We start from the raw sequence: 20,659 nt of genomic DNA on the forward strand, positions 1-20,659 counted from the left end.
TGGTGTTAGATATGCCTCTCTCTGTTAATGCCTGTGAGTTAACTGAAACTCTTTTCCCATTTACATGAGGTAGATCTGGTACATATAGCCTCCTAGTTCACTAATATATTATCAGTTTTATGTCCTTTCGGTGCAAGTAAACATGACCTTCCACACTAAAAGATGGACTTCTTAATTTTTTACTCTACATACTGAGTTAATTCTAGAAGTGAGGCTGACACCATTCACATCTCAGCCCACCCATGCAAATTGCATCCATTGGATACAGTCAGAAATCATCACTCTGTCATCATCTGAAATACATTCTAGTCCTAAACAGATCAGTCTTTGTAAATGTCCATCACATCTTCAGTTTATTTTATCCCCTGCATCTTCAGTATACCTTCATATATCATGGTTCAGTGACCCTGGGCACCCATACCAAAGGTGGCACACAGGATTTTCATGGTACACCAAGATTTTTGGGTAGTGGTAGCGATCATGAAAGCTTTTATTATTCATGATTGATATTTTCATTGTGTTAATACACTGAATTTATGTATCATATTTACATAAATTATAACAACCATGATAAATTGCTTTAGAATTATGATATTGCATGCTACATTTGGAAAAAAAATTGATGGAACATGTTGATGGCCTTGAGCGTAAACATGGCTCCCAAAGAGCAGGATGATGCCAATGTTTGATATATCATCTTGACCAAGCTTTCATCAACATGGCCAAATCATCTAGAAGGATATTCATCCATGTTTCTTCTTAATGATACCTTCATTCTTATCTATTCTCATGATTCCATTCCTCTTTAGTATTTGCATATTTTCTACTAATCTTAACTTAGAAGGATTAAGGTTTCACCTTCATACATCAGTAATGGGATAAGTGCTAGTTCATTTGTGCTTCTTGTTTACTGTACACATGCAATCATCCATTCATCAGTTGAGTGCACCTCCAGTTCTCTTTTGCGTGTCTTTGCTTTTAACTCTAGTGACGCCACTTCCATCTGTGGTCATCACTACCACTATATGAGCTTGTTTTTAACTAATAATTGTTCTCCATCAAAATTAATATTGCGGCAAGACAGCATATCTTGCTCTCAGTTACAAATAGAGTACTTTCACAATAAAAATGATTTACAAGAGAATCAAAGAAAGCATCTCATTTTCACTCACTAAGCATGGCTTCAGATTGAAGCACTCTACCACTGCACCACACACTGAGCTCATACACCACATCCTAGATGGATTCAGTCAACCACAAGCCCACTCCCATACAATACTAGTGGCAGTAGACATCAGCAAAGCATTTGACACTGTTCCTTGACATATCTTCTCACAAAAGATATTTGACAGCAACCCCACAGCACTGACAAAAAGTGGTTGGCCATTTTCATAGCTGGCCACTCTACCAGAGTTTCTTGCCATGGAGTCTCCTCAGAAAATTCAAACTGCAGTAGAATCTCCCAAGGAGCATTCTGTCTCCACCTTTTTTCAGTTTCTTCCTACATGACCTCCCATTACCGTAGGAAAACCTCATCATCAAGGATCTTTCATATTCAGACCTCACAGTTACATCAAAACACTATGACACCACAGTAGGAACATCAGACATGCAGTACTAAATTACACAGTTGGAGCAATAGCTCACACAGATAAGAATGTTAGCATCTGTAAAGAAGTCCTCAATCACTCTTTTAACCCCACACAGACATAAATCCAACTCACACCCTCCAGTCACTTCAAATGGACAGTTACTTTCTCCAAACAAGACTCCAACCATTGTAAGGTGTCACATAAGACACACACAACATTCATTCATAACATTAGTAACATCAAAACAAAAGCAAAACATTTCAACGTGTCCCAAGATCCTTCATGCCCATAATGCAACAACCATAAAGAAGACAACGAGGAGTTATTACTCAATAGCTCTGCACATTCTACATATAGATGCTCACACATCACAACACTTTATCACCTTTGGTCCTGACCAGTGGATGTGGCCAGCTTCTTGAGGGTTGCAGGAACCTCGTAAGGATAGAAGTTACTCTTAGGGCAGGAAAGTAAGATAAGGTATATCTTTTTTCTATCACGTTTGTTTTCCATTTCCAGCATCTGTGCAATAGTGTTAGAAACAGAGAAAGAATTAGCCTCATTTGCTTACATTCATTCTTTAGTTCTCATATGTAATGCATGACAGCCAAAGCCCCTTATTCACAACCCTTTCTGTGGTTTCAATCTGCTACTTTATATGCTTGGGTTTAGTATATATCAATAGCACTTTGCCACATCATTCTGTCCCATATGTGCCTTTCACCCTCCTGCATGTTCAGGCTCTGAGCACTCATATTCCAATTCAGTCTCTCCTTCCGTCTCATTTTGATCCTCCCCTTCTCCATGTCCCCTGCACTTCTGGTACATATATCTTCTTTGTCAACTTCTCACTCATTCTCTCTGTATATCCAAGCTGTTTCAGCACACCTTTTTCAGCTTTGTCAACCATACTCTTTCGTAGTACCACATCTCTTTCACTCTTTCATTACTTAATCAACCCTCCACAGACCACATATTTTCCTCAAGCATATCATATCGAACACAGTCACTTTCTTCCATACATTCTTATCTAACCCCATACCTTGTATCCATACAGAACTTACAGTGTGTGTGCAGAATTCAACTTGTGGTAAGAAATAATATTCTTAGGTTGATGCCAATAACAAACACCTTGCTCTGCAAGCATAGATTGGTGCCAATAGCACTGCAGGTTTGATACTTGAGTGACCAGTTTGTTTAAGCTAGACTTTTGTTTAGAGATTAGGAAACCAGCAACCTGAGGGAAGGGTGAGCAGCTAGTGTTGGTATTGAACTAACAGACAGTATAATGTTTGACTAGTTCCCATGGCAATTTCTTCAGTCACCATGATGATATATATCCGTACCCTAAGTCATCAAGTATTGAGGAAAATGCTACTTTCCTTATGTTGATTGATTTATTTGTTTTTCAGAGTAAGTTTCCCTGCCACTGTCCAGTGGATGACATTAGAATTTGACCCTCAGTGTGGCACAGCCCAACCTGAAGATTCCTTGCAGGTAAAACTTTTTTCTTTTCTTTTTGTATGCTTTTTTGTTTAGCATGCCAGAAATTGACTCTGTAATTTGGATAAATCCTCATTAATGTGACAGGCATATATAAAATGTTGTGAAAAAATCTTTCATAATTCAGTGTCTTTCTGCTACCAGTGCACCATATCCTACACTCTGATAGGATTGTTCATGCAGAGCATCAACATTTTCTTGTCCTTCTGCATATCCTTACTCCTCATAGTAACACACTTCTCTGCTACATACTCCCAAACCCTATATATACTACACTCCTGTTGATTTTTTTTTATTCATTTGGCCACTTCACCTCATGATTGCTGTCATTTTCCATTCATCACACTTTTGATTATCATCCTTTTCTTCTTCCTGTCACTTCATTTTTTTCATGCATACATCCTCCTGTTCAACTTGTACATATTCTCATTATGTTCAATGTGCTTAAATGACTAATGGCTTTTGATTATCTGGACTGAGACTTAGTAATGTTACAGAGAGGGCAGTTAGTTGCAAGGAGGTTAGAACATTATAGTACCCCCAAATTAGGATGCATCGACTAGGATTTCACCCTCTTTGCTCACAGTGATATTAGATGCCTGTTCATGGAAACCCATAACTGTACAACATTCTCCTCAGGTATGGAACATCATTGACATGTTGGTGAATGGTGCCTTCCTCATCTTTCTATTGCTTACTCATCTGCAGTGCAGATCTCTTGACTCACTTTCATGTGACATCCTTTGTTCTCAACTTTTTCCATTCTGTACTCAGTCTCTCCTGGTACTTCCTCACACAAGTCTCCTTCCCAAGCTCACTTACTCTCACCACTCTTTTCATCCCAGCATTCTCTCTTCTTTTTTGAAAACCTCTACAAAGCTTCACCTTTACCTCCACAAGATGATGATCAGACATCCCTCCAGTTGCACCTCTCAGCACATTGACATCCAAAAGTCTCTCTTTCACGCTCCTATCAATTAACACATAATCCAATAACACTCTCTGGCCATCTCTTCTACTTACAAATGTATGCTTATGTTTTTTTTATTTTTTATTATACTTTGTCGCTGTCTCCCGCATTTGCGAGGTAGCGCAAGGAAACAGACGAAAGAAATGGCCCAACACCCCCCCCCCCATACACATGTATATACATACGTCCATACACGCAAATATACATACCTACACAGCTTTCCATGGTTTACCCCAGACGCTTCACATGCCTTGATTCAATCCACTGACAGCACGCCAACCCCGGTATACCACATCGCTCCAATTCACTCTATTCCTTGCTCTCCTTTCACCCTCCTGCATGTTCAGGCCCCGATCACACAAAATCTTTTTCACTCCATCTTTCCACCTCCAATTTGGTCTCCCTCTTCTCCTCGTTCCCTCCACCTCCGACACATATATCCTCTTGGTCAATCTTTCCTCACTCATTCTCTCCATGTGCCCTTCAAAACACCCTCTTCTGCTCTCTCAACCACGCTCTTTTTATTTCCACACATCTCTCTTACCCTTACGTTACTTACTCGATCAAACCACCTCACACCACACATTGTCCTCAAACATCTCATTTCCAGCACATCCATCCTCCTGCGCACAACTCTATCCATAGCCCACGCCTCGCAACCATACAGCATTGTTGGAACCACTATTCCTTCAAACATACCCATTTTTGCTTTCCGAGATAATGTTCTCGACTTCCACACATTCTTCAAGGCCCCCAGAATTTTCGCCCCCTCCCCCACCCTATGATCCACTTCCGCTTCCATGGTTCCATCCGCTGCCAGATCCACTCCCAGATATCTAAAACACTTCACTTCCTCCAGTTTTTCTCCATTCAAACTCACCTCCCAATTGACTTGACCCTCAACCCTACTGTACCTAATAACCTTGCTCTTATTCACATTTACTCTTAACTTTCTTCTTCCACACACTTTACCAAACTCAGTCACCAGCTTCTGCAGTTTCTCACATGAATCAGCCACCAGCGCTGTATCATCAGCGAACAACAACTGACTCACTTCCCAAGCTCTCTCATCCCCAACAGACTTCATACTTGCCCCTCTTTCCAAAACTCTTGCATTTACCTCCCTAACAACCCCATCCATAAACAAATTAAACAACCATGGAGACATCACACACCCCTGCCGCAAACCTACATTCACTGAGAACCAATCACTTTCCTCTCTTCCTACACGTACACATGCCTTACATCCTCGATAAAAACTTTTCACTGCTTCTAACAACTTTCCTCCCACACCATATATTCTTAATACCTTCCACAGAGCATCTCTATCAACTCTTATCATATGCCTTCTCCAGATCCATAAATGCTACATACAAATCCATTTGCTTTTCTAAGTATTTCTCACATACATTCTTCAAAGCAAACACCTAATCCACACATCCTCTACCACTTCTGAAACCACACTGCTCTTCCCCAATCTGATGCTCTGTACATGCCTTCACCCTCTCAATCAATACCCTCCCATATAATTTACCAGGAATACTCAACAAACTTATACCTCTGTAATTTGAGCACTCACTCTTATCCCCTTTGCCTTTGTACAATGGCACTATGCACGCATTCCGCCAATCCTCAGGCACCTCACCATGAGTCATACATACATTAAATAACCTTACCAACCAGTCAACAATACAGTCACCCTCTTTTTTAATAAATTCCACTGCAGTACCATCCAAACCTGCTGCCTTGCCGGCTTTCATCTTCCGCAAAGCTTTCACTACCTCTTCTCTGTTTACCAAATCATTTTCCTAACCCTCTCACTTTGCACACCACCTCGACCAAAACACCCTATATCTGCCACTCTATCATCAAACACATTCAACAAACCTTCAAAATACTCACTCCATCTCCTTCTCACATCACCACTACTTGTTATCACCTCCCCATTTGCGCCCTTCACTGAAGTTCCCATTTGCTCCCTTGTCTTACGCACTTTATTTACCTCCTTCCAGAACATCTTTTTATTCTCCCTAAAATCTAATGATACTCTCTCACCCCAACTCTCATTTGCCCTTTTTTTCACCTCTTGCACCTTTCTCTTGACCTCCTGTCTCTTTCTTTTATACATCTCCCACTCAATTGCATTTTTTCCCTGCAAAAATCGTCCAAATGCCTCTCTCTTCTCTTTCACTAATACTCTTACTTCTTCATCCCACCACTCACTACCCTTTCTAATCAACCCACCTCCCACTCTTCTCATGCCACAAGCATCTTTTGCGCAATCCATCACTGATTCCCTAAATACATCCCATTCCTCCCCCACTCCCCTTACTTCCATTGTTCTCACCTTTTTCCATTCTGTACTCAGTCTCTCCTGGTACTTCCTCACACAGGTCTCCTTCCTAAGCTCACTTACTCTCACCACCCTCTTCACCCCAACATTCACTCTTCTTTTCTGAAAACCCATACAAATCTTCACCTTAGCCTCCACAAGATAATGATCAGACATCCCTCCAGTTGCACCTCTCAGCAAATGTATAATTTATTTACACATATATCTCTCTTTTTAAGCCAGGTATTCCCAATCACCAGTCCTTTTTCAGCACATAAATCTACAAGCTCTTCACCGTTTCCATTTACAACACTGAACACCCCATGTACACCAATTATTCCCTCAACTGCCACATTGCTCACCTTTGCATTCAAATCATCCATCACTATAACCCGGTCTCGTGCATCAAAACTATTAACACACTCACTCAGCTGCTCCCAAAACACTTGCCTTTCATGATCTTTCTTCTCATGCCCAGGTGCATATGCAGCAATAATCACTCATCTCTCTCCATCAACTTTCAGTTTTACCCATATCAATCTATAGTTTACTTTCTTACACTCTATCACATACTCCCACCACTCCTGTTTCAGGAGTAGTGCTACTCCTTCCCTTGCTCTTGTCCTCTCACTAACCCCTGACTTTACTCTTAAGACATTCCCAAACCACTCTTCCCCTTTACCCTTGTGCTTCGTTTCACTCGGAGCCGAAACATCCCGATTCCTTTCCTCAAACATACTACCTATCTCTCCTTTTTTCTCATCTTGGTTACATCTACACACATTTAGACACCCCAATCTGAGCCTTCGAGGAGGATGAGCACTCCCCGCGTGACTCCTTCCTCTGTTTCCCCTTTTAGAAAGTTAAAAATACAAGGAGGGGAGGGTTAGAAATATTCCTTTTTTTTTTGGAAGTACTGCCTTTGTTCTGGTGATGACTTCCATGTCTTTAGCAGTTTGTCCGAGGTGAGTGTGAGGCATCAGCTGAGAGGCTACTGCCAGCTTCTTTTATATGGAGAGAGTCACTGTTAAGAGGAGCAAGAGGTTAGTATGTATAGGGAAGATAATAGGGATATTCCCTGGAAATTTTCTGGATTTTTATTAATATTTTTTACCTGAGTCCACCAACACCCCAGGACTACACAGAGAAAATTAGGTGCTTAAGTGCATACTTTCTTCCTCAAGCACAAAGTTAATGTGGGTGCCTCCCATGCTGGCCCCCCTCCTTCTTTTGTAATCCCACTTAAATCACTCTCTGAGTCACAGATTTCTTTATTTTCCTTACCATCAGATATATACAATAAGTGTTTCTCCTCATCACTTCAGTTGTCCAACAATCTACATATTTTGTGCAGTTACTGTATATGCACAACCTGCAGATGTACAGCTGTGCATTTATGATTTTAGCTATGGATGTACTGAGGACAGCAGAATTTTTTCACTTGCCTTCCTGATGACAGAAGAGATTTTGTAGGTTACTAATGGTAAGTCAGATTGCTATTCAAAAAAGAGGTGGGAAAAGTTAATCCGTCAGCTGCAGTGGTACACCCATTTCTATGAGTACATCAGTTGATGTAGGCCACCATTAGAGCATTCAAGTTCAAATGACGAACCATCCCTCTTTCCCTTTGATTGTTTTTCTTTGTGTAAGGGTTGTACTTCTGTTTTTTGGAAGCTTTTGATTTACAGGCCCCAGGCAGGAGTATATTCACAGGAGATAGGGGTTCACACACTGTTACAGTTTGCAACTCTGATTCCAGCTCAGGGAAATGCAAACCTGTGAATGAATATCAGCTGATGAAGTCTCCATTTTCTTTGTTTTTGTCCTCTCGGCCTTGATGAGAATTTGATAGACAGGAAGCTCCTGAAACTTGGTCTGTGTGATGGTGTCTCGTTCAGGGAGGTTTGTTTCATGATGAAACTAAGGTGTTAAGAGCTACTTGTGAATGAATATCTGCCCCCTAGTCACAGTGGGTTGGTCAAGTCATTGACCCATAATATCAAGCAAGTCCTTTATCTTGACCACTGCAGCACCTTGCTACATAAAATTCCATCTGCTTTTCTTAGTATTTCTCACACATTCTTCAAAGCAAACACCTGATCCACACATCCTCTACCACTCCTGGAACCACACTGCTCTTCCTAAATCTGATGCTCTGTACCTGCCTTCACCCTCTTGATCAGTACCCTCCATACAATTTTCCAGAAATACTCCACAAACTTATCCCCTTTGCCTTTGTACAGTGGCACTATACATGCATTCTACCAATCCTCAGGCACTTCACCATGATCCATACATACATTGAATATCCTTACCAACCAGTCAACAACACATTCACCCCCTTTCTTAATAAATTCAACTGCAGTACCATCCGCACCTGTTGCTTTGCTGGATTTCATATGCAAGGCTTTCACCATCTCTTCTCTCTTCACCAAACCACTCTCCCTGACTCTCTCACTTCACACACCACCCCAGCCAAAACACCGTACATCTGCCACTCTGTCATCAAATGCATTCAACAAACCTTCAAAATACTCACTACATCTCCTGCTCACTTTATCGCTACCTGTTATCACTTCCCCCTTTCCCCCTTTACCGATATTTCCATTTGTGCTCTTATCTTATGCATGTTATTTACCTCCTCTAAAACATCTTTTGATTCTCCCGAAAGTTTAATGATACTCTGTCACCCCAACTCATTTGTCCTTTTTTCATCCCTTGCACCTTCCTCTTGACCTCCTGCCACTTTCTCATATAAATCTCCCAGTCATTTGCACTCCTTCCTTTCAAGTATTGTCTAGTGCCTCTCTTTTCTCTTTCACTTACAACCTTACTTCTTCATCCCACCATTCACTACCCTTTCTAATCTGCCCACCTCCCACCTTTCACATGCCACATGCATCTCTTGCACATGCAATTACTGCTTCCCTAAATACATCTCATTCTTCACCCACTCCCCTCATGTTATTTGCTCCCATCTTTTGACATTCTGTATTCAATCTCTCCTGGTACTTCCTCACACGAGTCTCCTTTACTCACACAAGTCTCCTTTACTCCATTACTCACACGAGTCTCACTTACACTCACCACTCTCTTCTCCCAGACATTCTCTTTTCTTTTTTGGAAACCTCTACAAACCTTCACCTTTGCCTCCACAAGATAATGATCAGACATCCCTCCAGCTGCCCCTCTCAGCTTATTAACATCCAAAAGTCTCTTTTACATGCCTGTCAATTAACACATAACCTAATAATGCCCTTCGACCATCTTTCCTTCTAGGTATTCCCAATATTGCACCAGTCTTTTTTCAGCACAAAAATCCACAAGCTCTTCACCATTTCCATTCACAGTGAATACCCCTTGTACACTAATTGTACCCTCATCTGCCACATTACTCACCTTCGCATTTATATCTCCCATCACTAATACCAGATCTTGTGCACCAAAGCTGCTGACACACTCACTCAGCTACTCCCAAGATGCCTACCTCTCAGGATCTATTTTCACATGACCATATGCATAAGCACCAGTAATCACCCATCTCTCTCCATCCACTTCTAGTTATACCCACATCAATCTAGAATTTATTTTCTCCCAGTCTATCACACACTCCCACAACTTCTGCTTCTTGAGTAGTGCTACTCCCTCCTTAGCTCTTGTCCTCCCACAACCCCTGACTTTACTCCCAAGACTTTTCCAAACCATTCTTCCCCTTTACCCTTGAGTTTCATTTCACTTAGAACCAGAACATCCAGGTTTCTTTCCTCAAACATACTACATATCTCTCATTTCTTCCCATCTTGGTTACATTCACACACATTCAGACATCCCAATCTGAGCCCTCGAGGAGGATGAGCACTTCCCTCTTGACTCCTTCTTCTGTTTCCTCCTTTAAGAAATTGAAACACAGGAATGGCAGGGTTTCCAGCCCCCCGCTTCCACCCCCCTTAGTCACCTTCTATAACACACAGGGAATATGTGAGAAGTATTCTTTTTCCAAAACGTCAGTCACTGGCGGCAGGAGAAATACCATTATTAGCAGAGAAATTACATATACATATAAGTTTATGGAAATATAAAATTCCCTGGGGGATAGGGGAGAAAGAATACTTCCCACGTATTCCCTGCGTGTCGTAGAAGGCGACTAAAAGGGAAGGGAGCGGGGGGCTGGAAATCCTCCCCTCTCTTTTTTTTTTTTTTTTTTTTTTTTTTTTTTTTTTTTTTTCCAAAGGAAGGAACAGAGAAGGGGGCTGGATGAGGATGTTTCCTCAGAGGCCCAGTCCTCTGTTCTTAACGGTACCTCGCTGACGCGGGAAATGGCGAATAGTATGAAAAAAAAAGAAAAAAAAAATAAAATTGGTGTATTAAAGTAAGTGCATATACGTTGTGTCATATGACAAAGTGTGCATTATACATCTGGCAGAGTTGACCAAGTAGATGGCCATAACTCATTTGAAAAAATATTCATCTGTGAGCCTCATCATACACGTAAGTACAGATCTAGCCTATTGTCTTGTATAGTATGTGTTTTAGAAAAATACAAGTTTTTCATATGGCATGGAAAAATTAAACAGGTGTTTTCCTTATTCAAAAAGGCCTATAGTGAGGTTATATGTAATGTATTGGGCTGCCACAGTCAATGACTTAGTCATTAAGGAGTGTCAAGTAGATCCCAAACATCTCTCATACAGGATGATGTTATTTTACCCGCACAGATACCAAATTATATTTAGCTTCTCTCATTTAAGATGTCATATGCATTGCTCTGAAGGGAATTAAGTAGACTGGTAGAGGAATGATGATTGATAGATGATGATGATAAGTTGTGGATTGTGTGATCTTATGGAGAACAAATTATAAGATATGTTTGATGTAATACTACTTGTTTCCTAGGTGTACATTCCAAGTCAGAATGGCAAGGTTGCTGGTCTAAACCATATAGGACTGGTAGGACTTACTGAGGGCCAGGATCGAAGCACTCAAGTTTCTCAGGGACAGGATGGTGGGCCATCTCCGTATTGGGCTGTTCTCAGTAAATTCTCTGGTACTCAGAACTGGCCTCACCAGACAGTTATTTTACCAGGTATGATTAATGTTTTATGTTTATTATTGTTCATGGTGAACCACTTCACTGATGAAGCAGATATCTTTGGTGATTCTTTTTCTCGATCATGAGTTGCTGTTATTGCATATATATGCTTATCATTTCCCCTTCCCACTCTCTCAATGCCAGCTGCATTATCAGCGCATGTCAATAACAGCTCCAAAGAGAAGGTTGAAGTGTAGAGATCAAACTAAAACCAGAAAACTAGTGCAGTGACTGACAGAAGTGTTACTGTGAAAAATATAGATCAGCCAGTGTATTGCAAGTCTATAAATAACATCAGAAATATTGAATTTGTATAGAAAATATTTTTTCTCTGAAGTTGACTAGCAGTAAAATAATCAAGCAGTCTAGATTTAAAAAACTGTTATAGGTGACTCAACAGTCACCAGCAGCCAGCCGTTATGAAGAAACAAATCCAGAAGGCATTACCTGGTAGCTCATTGTTTCAGAGTGGTGGCTTTGAAAGAGAAGACTGATTGATGCATTACATAAGCAAAACTGTACATACCAACAAAGATAGAATTTTATTTTGCGTTGAAATTGTAAATGAAATAGAAAAAATATCATGCAGCAAAGAATGAACATAATGAATGTGCTTGTACCGGTAATACAGGTTGACTATCCCTTATCCAAAATGCTTGGGACCAGAAGTGTTTTGAATTTTGGATTTTTTTGGATTTTGGAATTTTTGCATATACATGATATATTCCTTATCCCTGGGGATAGGGGAGAAAGTATACTTCCTACACATTCCTCACATGTCGTAGAAGGCGACTAAAGGGGACGGGAGCGGGGGGCTGGAAACCCTCCCCTCCTTGTATTTTAACTTTCTAAAAGGGGAAACAGAAGAAGGAGTCACACAGGGAGTGCCCATCCTCCTTGAAGGCTCAGACTGGGGTGTCTAAATGTGTGTGGATGTAACCAAGATGAGAAAAAAGGAGAGATAGGTAGTATGTTTGAGGAAAGGAACCTGGATGTTTTGGCTCTGAATGAAACAAAGCCCAAGGGAAAAGGGGAAGAGTGGTTTGGGAATGTCTTGGGAGTAGAGTCAGGGGTGAGTGAGAGGACAAGAGCAAGGGAAGAAGTAGCACTACTCTTGAAACAGGAGTGATGGGAGTATGTGATAGAGTGTAAGAAAGTAAACTCTAGATTGATATGGGTAAAACTGAAAGTGGATGGAGATGGGTGATGAGAGATGGGTGATTATTGGTGCATATGCACCTGGGCATGAGAAGAAAGATCATGAGAGGCTAGTGTTTTGGGAGCAGCGGAGTGAGTGTGTTAGTAGTTTTGATGCACGAGACCATGTTATAGTGATGGATGATTTGAATGCAAAGGTGAGCAATGTGGCAGTTGAGGGAATGATTGGTGTACATGGGGTGTTCAGTGTTGTAAATGGAAATGGTGAAGAGCTTGTAGATTTATGTGCTGGAAAAGTCCTGGTGATTGGGAATACCTGGTTTAAAAAGAGAGATATACATAAGTATATGTATGTAAGTAGAAGAGATGGCCAGAGAGCGTTATTGGATTACGTGGTAATTGATAGGCGCGTGAAAGAGACACTTTTGGATGTTAATGTGCTGAGAGGTGCAACTGGAGGGATGTCTAACCATTATATTGTGGAGGCGAAGGTGAAGATTTGTAGAGGTTTTCAGAAAAGGAAAATGTTGGGGTGAAAAGAGTGGTGAGAGTAAGTGAGCATGGGAAGGAGACGTGTGAAGAAGTACCAGGAGAGACTGAGTACAGAATGGAAAAAGGTGAGAACAAAGGAGGTAAGGGGAGTGGGGGAGGAATGGGATGTATTTAGGGAAGCAGTGATGGTTTGCGCAAAAGATGCTTCTGGCATGAGAAGCATGGGAGGTGGGCAGATTAGAATGGGTAGTGAGTGGTGGGATGAAGAAGTAAGAGTATTAGTGAAAGAGAAGAGAGAGGCATTTGGATGATTTTTGCAGGTAAACAGTGCAAATGAGTGGCAGGTGTATAAAAGAAAGAGGCAGGACGTCAAGAGAAAGGTGCAAGAGGTGAAAAAGAGGGCAAATGAGAGTTGGGATGAGAGAGTATCATTAAATTTTAGGGAGAATAAAAAGATGTTCTGGAAGGAGGTAAATGGGGTGCGTAAGAGAAGGGAACAAATGGGAACTTCGGTGAATGGGGCTAATAGGGAGGTGATAACAAGTAGTGGTGATGTGAGAAGGAGATGGAGTGAGTATTTTGAAGGTTTGTTGAATGTGTTTGATGATAGATTGGCAGATGTAGGGTGTTTTGGTCGAGGTGGTGTGCAGAGTGAGAGGGTTAGGGAAAATGATTTGGTAAACAAAGAAGAGGTGGTAAAGGCTCTGCGGAAGATGAAAGCTGGCAAGGCAGCGGGTTTGGATGGTATGGCAGTGGAATTTATTAAAAAAGGGGGTGACTGTATTGTTGACTGGTTGGTAAGGTTATTTAATGTATGTATGATTCATGGTGAGGTGCCTGAGGATTGGCGAAATGCTTGCATTGTGCCATTGTACAAAGGCAAAGGGGATAAAAGTGAGTGCTCAAATTACAGAGGTATAAGTTTGTTGAGTATTCCTGGTAAATTATATGGGAGGATATTGATTGAGAGGGTGAAGGCATGTACAGAGCATTAGATTGGGAAGAGCAGTGTGGTTTCAGAAGTGGTAGAGGATGTGTGGATCAGGTGTTTGCTTTGAAGAATGTATGTGAGAAATACTTAGAAAAGCAAATGGATTTGTATGTAGCATTTATGGATCTGGAGAAGGCATATTATAGAGTTGATAGAGATGCTCTGTGGAAGGTATTAAGGATATATGGTGTGGGAGGCAAGTTGTTAGAAGCAGTGAAAAGTTTTTATCGGGGATGTAAGGCATGTGTACGTGTAGGAAGAGAGGAAAGTGATTGGTTCTCAATGAATGTAGGTTTGCAGCAGGGGTGTGTGATGTCTCCATGGTTGTTTAATTTGTTTATGGATGGGGTTGTTAGGGAGGTGAATGCAAGAGTTTTGGAAAGAGGGGCAAGTATGCAGTCTGTTGTGGATGATAGAGCTTGGGAAGTGAGTCAGTTGTTGTTCGCTGATGATACAGCGCTGGTGGCTTATTCATGTGAGAAACTGCAGAAGCTGGTGACTGAGTTTGGTAGAGTGTGTGATAGAAGAAAGCTGAGAGTAAATGTGAATAAGAGCAAGGTTATTAGGTACAGTAGGGTTGAGGGACAAGTCAACTGGGAGGTAAGTTTGAATGGAGAAAAACTGGAGGAAGTGAAGTGTTTTAGATATCTGGGAGTTAATTTGGCAGTGGATGGAACCATGGAAGTGGAAGTGAATCATAGGGTGGGGGAGGGGGAGAAAGTTCTGGGAGTGTTGAAGAATGTGTGGAAGTCGAGAACATTATCTCGGAAAGCAAAAATGGGTATGTTTGAAGGAATAGTGGTCCCAACAATGTTATATTGTTGCGAGGAGTGGGCTATGGATAAAGTTGTGCAGCAGGAGGGTGGATGTGCTGGAAATGAGATGTTTGAGAACAATATGTGGTGTGAGGTGGTTTGATTATGTAATAATAGGGTAAGAGAGATGTGTGGTAATAAAAATAAGAGTGTGGTTGAGAGAGCAGAAGAGGGTGTTTTGAAATGGTTTGGTCACATGGAGAGAATGAGTGAGGAAAGATTGACCAAGAGGATGTATGTGTCAGAGGTGGAGGGAACGAGGAGAAGTGGGAGACCAAATTGGAGGTGGAAAGATGGAGTGATAAAGATTGTGAGTGATCGGGGCCTGAACATGCAGGAGGGTGAAAGGCATGCAAGGAATAGAGTGAATTGGAACGATGTGGTATACCGGGGTCGACGTGCTGTCAGTGGATTGAACCAGGGCATGTGAAGCGTCTGGGGTAAACCATGGAAAGTTGTGTGGGGCCTGGATGTGGAAAGGGAGCTGTGGTTTCGGTTCATTATTACATGACAGCTAGAGACTGAGTGTGAACAAATGTGGCCTTTGTTGTCTTTTCCTAGCGCTACCTCGCACACATGAGGGGGGAGGGGGCTGTTATTTCATGTGTGGCGGGGTGGCAATGGGAATGAATAAAGGCAGACAGTATGAATCATGTACATGTGTATATATGTATATGTCTGTGTGTGTATATATATATGTATACGTTGAGATGTAGAGGTATGTATATGTGTGTGTGTGGACGTGTATGTATATACATGTGTATGTGGGTGGGTTGGGCCATTCTTTTGTCTGTTTCCTTGTGCTACCTCGCTAACGAGGGAGACAGCGACAAAGCCAAAAAAAATGATATATTCGTATGAGTCCACAGGGAAAATGAAACACGATATGTTTCCAAGTGCACTTTCTTGTAATAATCTCATCATCAGGGGAGGCACAAGAGAGAAGTAAAAGTCAGTTGATATACATCGAAGAGACGAAGCTAGGGCGCCATTTGGTAAACATGTGATTGTCGACAATCACATGTTTACCAAATGGCATCCTAGCGTCGTCTCTTCGATGTATATGAACTGACTTTTATTTCTCTCTTGTGTCTCCCCGATGATGTGATTATTACACGAAAGTGCACTTGGGAACTTATTGTGTTTCATTTTCCCCATGGACTCATAGGAATATCTTGATCACGCACAAAATTGTGATCCTATCCATACATGATATATGTGGAAAAGAGGATTGTATGGAAACAAACTGGTTAGAGCTGAGACATATCTCAACGTTTCAACTGTTCAACAGTCTTCCTCAGGAGATACTGATTCCAGCATTCAGCAGGACACCACCTTGGTGTGTTGCTCTCTGATTGGATCACTTGTCCTACTGCCTCCACCCATTCACAGTGGTCTCCACTGCCTAAAGTGACCAACAGATGAACCCAGACCTTGAGTTGACATTGTCGTAATCCCTTCCTCTAGGTAAGCTCTTACACTTTCAATCATTGGTTTGTCACTTGCCTTTAGTTGCCTTGGTTTCGACTGTTTAGTAATAGTATGAAAGCTTACCTAGAGGAAGGGTTCGTAAGAACAACATTGACAAAGGTCAGGGTTCATCTGCTGGTCATGTCAGTTAGTTGAGATCGCTGTGAACAGGTGGAGGCAGTAGGACAAACAATCGAACAAGAGAGCGACACACCAAGGCATCTGACCAGTTGATCATCACTTGCTGGGCAACACAGTCCCGCTAAATGCTGGAATCAGTATCTCCTGAGGAAGACTGTTGAACAGTCGAAACATTGAGGTATGTCTTGGCTCTGACCTGTTTGTTTTCATACCATCCTATTTTCCACATTTGTCATGATGGATGATAGATAATGAGATATCTTGGGGGTGGGACCCAAGTCTAAACACAGAATCTGCTTATGTTTCATATACAACTTATACACATATCATGAAGGTAATGTATACAATATTTTTGATGATTTTGCTCACGAACAAAGTTTGTGTAACACTGAACCCTCAGAAAGCTAAGGTGTCACAACCTAAGCTGCCCATGTAAACAGTCTGTGGTTGTTTGGCATCACCTTCATTCCTGACTCTGAATTTATATGCTACTGATTAGCAATCATTTTCTTACACTTATTTGCATAGAGCAGAGAATAAGCAAAAAACAATGAGTAATGTATGTAGGTCTGGCGGTGACAATTGTTTGTAACAAACTGGTGCCAACAGAGCATCAGAGCCCAGCATGGGCAAGTGAGGTCAGGTGTGGAATTTTCCACTTGTAATGTCATGTTGCTGCTCAAAAAGGCTCGGATTTTGGAACATTTCAGATTTCAGATTTTTGGATTAGGGATGCTCAACTTTCACAGTAATTGATTCAGTAGCAGTGTCAAGTACTGTAAAGATAAAGAAGTAACTAAACTGATGAAATGTTAGAATATGGTTACAAGCCAGAAATGGAATATATCAAGAGCAAGATTATTAATACACACAAATTCAAGAAGCTGTTATTACTTCAAAAGGCAGTTTTCTTATAGAACAGGGAGTGTATATTCAGCCTGTTGGAAAATAAAGTCAAATTCTGACATATCAAGAGAAAGACTTAGAAAATCATATTCCAAATAGATACAAGGATTGTAAAAAGGAGTACATAGTAGAGAGGGACATAACACAAGAAACAGTATATATAAATTATGTTTTAGGAAAAAATTACTTTCAGGTAGAAGATTACATAAGAAAGGAGAAAAAAATGATATATACGAGAAGGATGAAACTGATAAAAAACACAAAAGTAATACTGTAATGAAAACACAAGAGAGTGAAGCAGCTGAACATTGACAAGAGATATGTGGAGAAAATGTTGATAAGACAAATGAAATACAAAAAGCTGCAGGTGAAATTGTTAAAAGTGTGAGGCTTAAAAGCTAAAAAATGAACTCAAAGGATGATAAGAAATAAAAGAAAGTGAAGGATATGGAAAGAAACTAACAAATAAGATACAAAATTACATGAAATTGATTTATGAAAGGCAAATGTGTTATCTACAAAAACCATCCCCCCCTCTCTCTCTCTCTCTCTCAAGATGACATGTGAGTTTGACATCGCATTTGAAGATATATATATATGGGGTGAACAAGGTTTTTTTTTATGGACACTGTAGATGCAGCTAGAGTCAAAAAATAATGGATCAGAAGATGAAAGAGACCAGTTGTAAAGGTTGCTGAATCTTTGTCAGTCATTCAACCTCTTACAGATAAACCACAGATGCCCTAGAGAGAAAACCACAATTGACTATCTTTACAGTTAACATGGCACTGTTCTCAGCTAATTAGGTGAATGATATAAACTTACCAGATCTTAATATCATAGAAATTACTACAGCACAATGAATGAATGTGAATGAAATACAGTAACACAAGAGGTTAAGGTACATGAATTTTCACTTAAAATAGATTAAAGAACAGTGAATGATATAAGCTTACCAGATCACAATATCATAGAATTTACTACAGCACAATGAATGAATGTAAATGAAATACAGTAACACAAGAGGTTAAGGTACATGAATTTTCACTTAAACAAAATAGATTAAAGTGCAGTTAATGAACAGATTTTGAATACAAAATGGAGTGAGATTTTCAAAGGAATTAAAGCAGAGGCAAACACAGAAGTCATGTATGAGAAGATAGATCAAGCTGTCAGTGGTCTTTTACCCTTAAAAAGAATAAGTGCAAAAGGAGAGATAATAGTTACCAGAAAACAGTGGATGAATGAAATACTTACGATTCCCTTTGACAAAATTTTGCTTGTTTGCCATCATGTGCATTACCTGACTAGGCCTCTTGAACTATTGTTCATTAGAACCTTAAAGGAAGGGGTAGTTCCAAAGATGTGGAAAATGGCAAATGTTTGTCAGTTTTAGTTTATGGACTAACTGCCTCTCTTTTGAATATTTCTGAACATGTTTCGTGTATGTTTCATATTTAGCCTGGTATCACACTAGTTGATGTTTCCAGCTCTTTTTTTTGGACTCATAAGTATATTTTTAGATATTATACAGACTTAATACTTTTGTCTTCCATGCTGTAGTGAATTTAGATCTAGTCAGTTGTTCTTGATGCCTGAAAATAATGCCATGCAGAGGTTATCATGTATCTTTCTTTTCTTCTTTCTAGACTATAGAGCTTAAGTTCCATCAGCCTTTCATGATGGTTCATATGTTCCAGACTCTCAGTCTTGTTTTTTGAAGTGTTTATGAATTCTCCCCAAAATTGCATATTCCCTTTTGTTTGGCTGATGAACATGCAACACAGCAACATTCAGTTTTCCTTCTTTATCTTTTACAATCACCATTTGCCAAATTTGTTATGGTAGCATCAGAAACACATGAACAGTGACCTCCCTTGCTTACGTCCACTTTGTAGCTATCATGTAAAATGTACTGAAACTAGAACCTCCCATTCACAGTCAGAAACCGCAGTCCATTCCATGGTGGGTTTCCCCTGATCACTTCACATGCCTTGGTTCAGCCCATTAACATCTAATCATTCCTTAAATACCACAGTGCTATGATTCTTTGTATTCTATGCACATCTCTAGCCCTCCTTAATCATCAGGCCTCGATTACTCAAAGCTTCAATCACTTTACATTTCCACCTTGTCCATGAATTAAAACTACACAACACTTAATACATCATAATTAGCAACTACATACCTCCCCTCATTTTGTTATTTGCCTTTTACACCCCTCAACTACAGAAAGTGGCCAACACTTATTTATGTTAGGATTTTAATACCTTCTGTCTTGTATGTCTTAATACTTACATCCATGATCCTTGAGGTGAACTGCTCATAATCCATCAAAATTGTTTTAGCTTCCTCATCCATCTTAAGCAGCCAGCCTCTCTAGACTTTAACTTTTGCACTTAAAGTACACTAAACAGTCTCCTCTGACCACTTACCCATACTCATAGCTCTTCACTTCAGCAAAACCTGCATAGAAAAAAAAATGCAAACTAAAGGAAAGCAGATTGTTTAACATTCACACAGTATGGAACATCCAGGCTCCAAAACATTATCATAGATAGTTTCCCATCCCTAAACCATGCCATCCGACATTTAATCAACACGAACTGCTGAGCTAATGGTGGCACATACCACAAGGGCATCAAAAGTGATATATCCCCAAACTTTTCTTTGTAGAGGGAAAACCTCAGAAAGCAAGGAAACGTGCTCAGACAAAACCATTTGCCACAAGTATACATCATGGAAGAAACCTATACTCTAAACAGTACCATCGCAGATTTAATCACTGAAAAATAGACAGCAAACTTGTACTCCTTCCCTAGCACTGTGAACCACAAAAGCAATCACAACCTCCTTTCTGACATCATAAAGATCCCTACCTCCCACATCACCCTAGCCCCTACACATGAAGCACTTGTGATTGAAATTAACAGCATCCATTTTGCCAAAGATCAACTATGTACTTTTGAAATTCTACTCACATATTAGCCATAAGGCACTTAACCTCTAAAAAAGGATAGCTACAAAAAATGTGTACAGAATCCACCATGAAATAATTGATGACCCACTGTTCATTCCCAATGACCCTTGCAACTTAACACTTTTCTTCATATGTATCTGTAAGTCTTTACCCCATCTGACTAAATGGGCCTCTCAGGCTGGTCAGCATCTGCTCTGGCTCATTCTAAATCTCTCAGCCA

At 40.4% G+C, this 20,659-nt stretch overlaps 1 protein-coding gene across 3 annotated transcripts in view; it reads left to right on the forward strand.

Moving 5' to 3' along the window:
• Positions 1-20,659, forward strand: part of hiw (MYC binding protein highwire) — a 443,394-nt gene that overhangs the window by 181,490 nt on the left and 241,245 nt on the right. For all 3 annotated transcript variants that reach the window (XM_071673952.1, XM_071673951.1, XM_071673953.1), the window contains exons 39-40: positions 3,005-3,089; positions 11,291-11,480. In XM_071673952.1, coding sequence (XP_071530053.1) covers positions 3,005-3,089; positions 11,291-11,480 — 275 coding nt within the window. The remainder of the gene's footprint in view (positions 1-3,004; positions 3,090-11,290; positions 11,481-20,659) is intronic.

Source organism: Panulirus ornatus, chromosome 19 (genome assembly GCF_036320965.1).
Source record: "Panulirus ornatus isolate Po-2019 chromosome 19, ASM3632096v1, whole genome shotgun sequence".
Taxonomy (NCBI): Eukaryota; Metazoa; Arthropoda; class Malacostraca; order Decapoda; family Palinuridae; genus Panulirus; species Panulirus ornatus.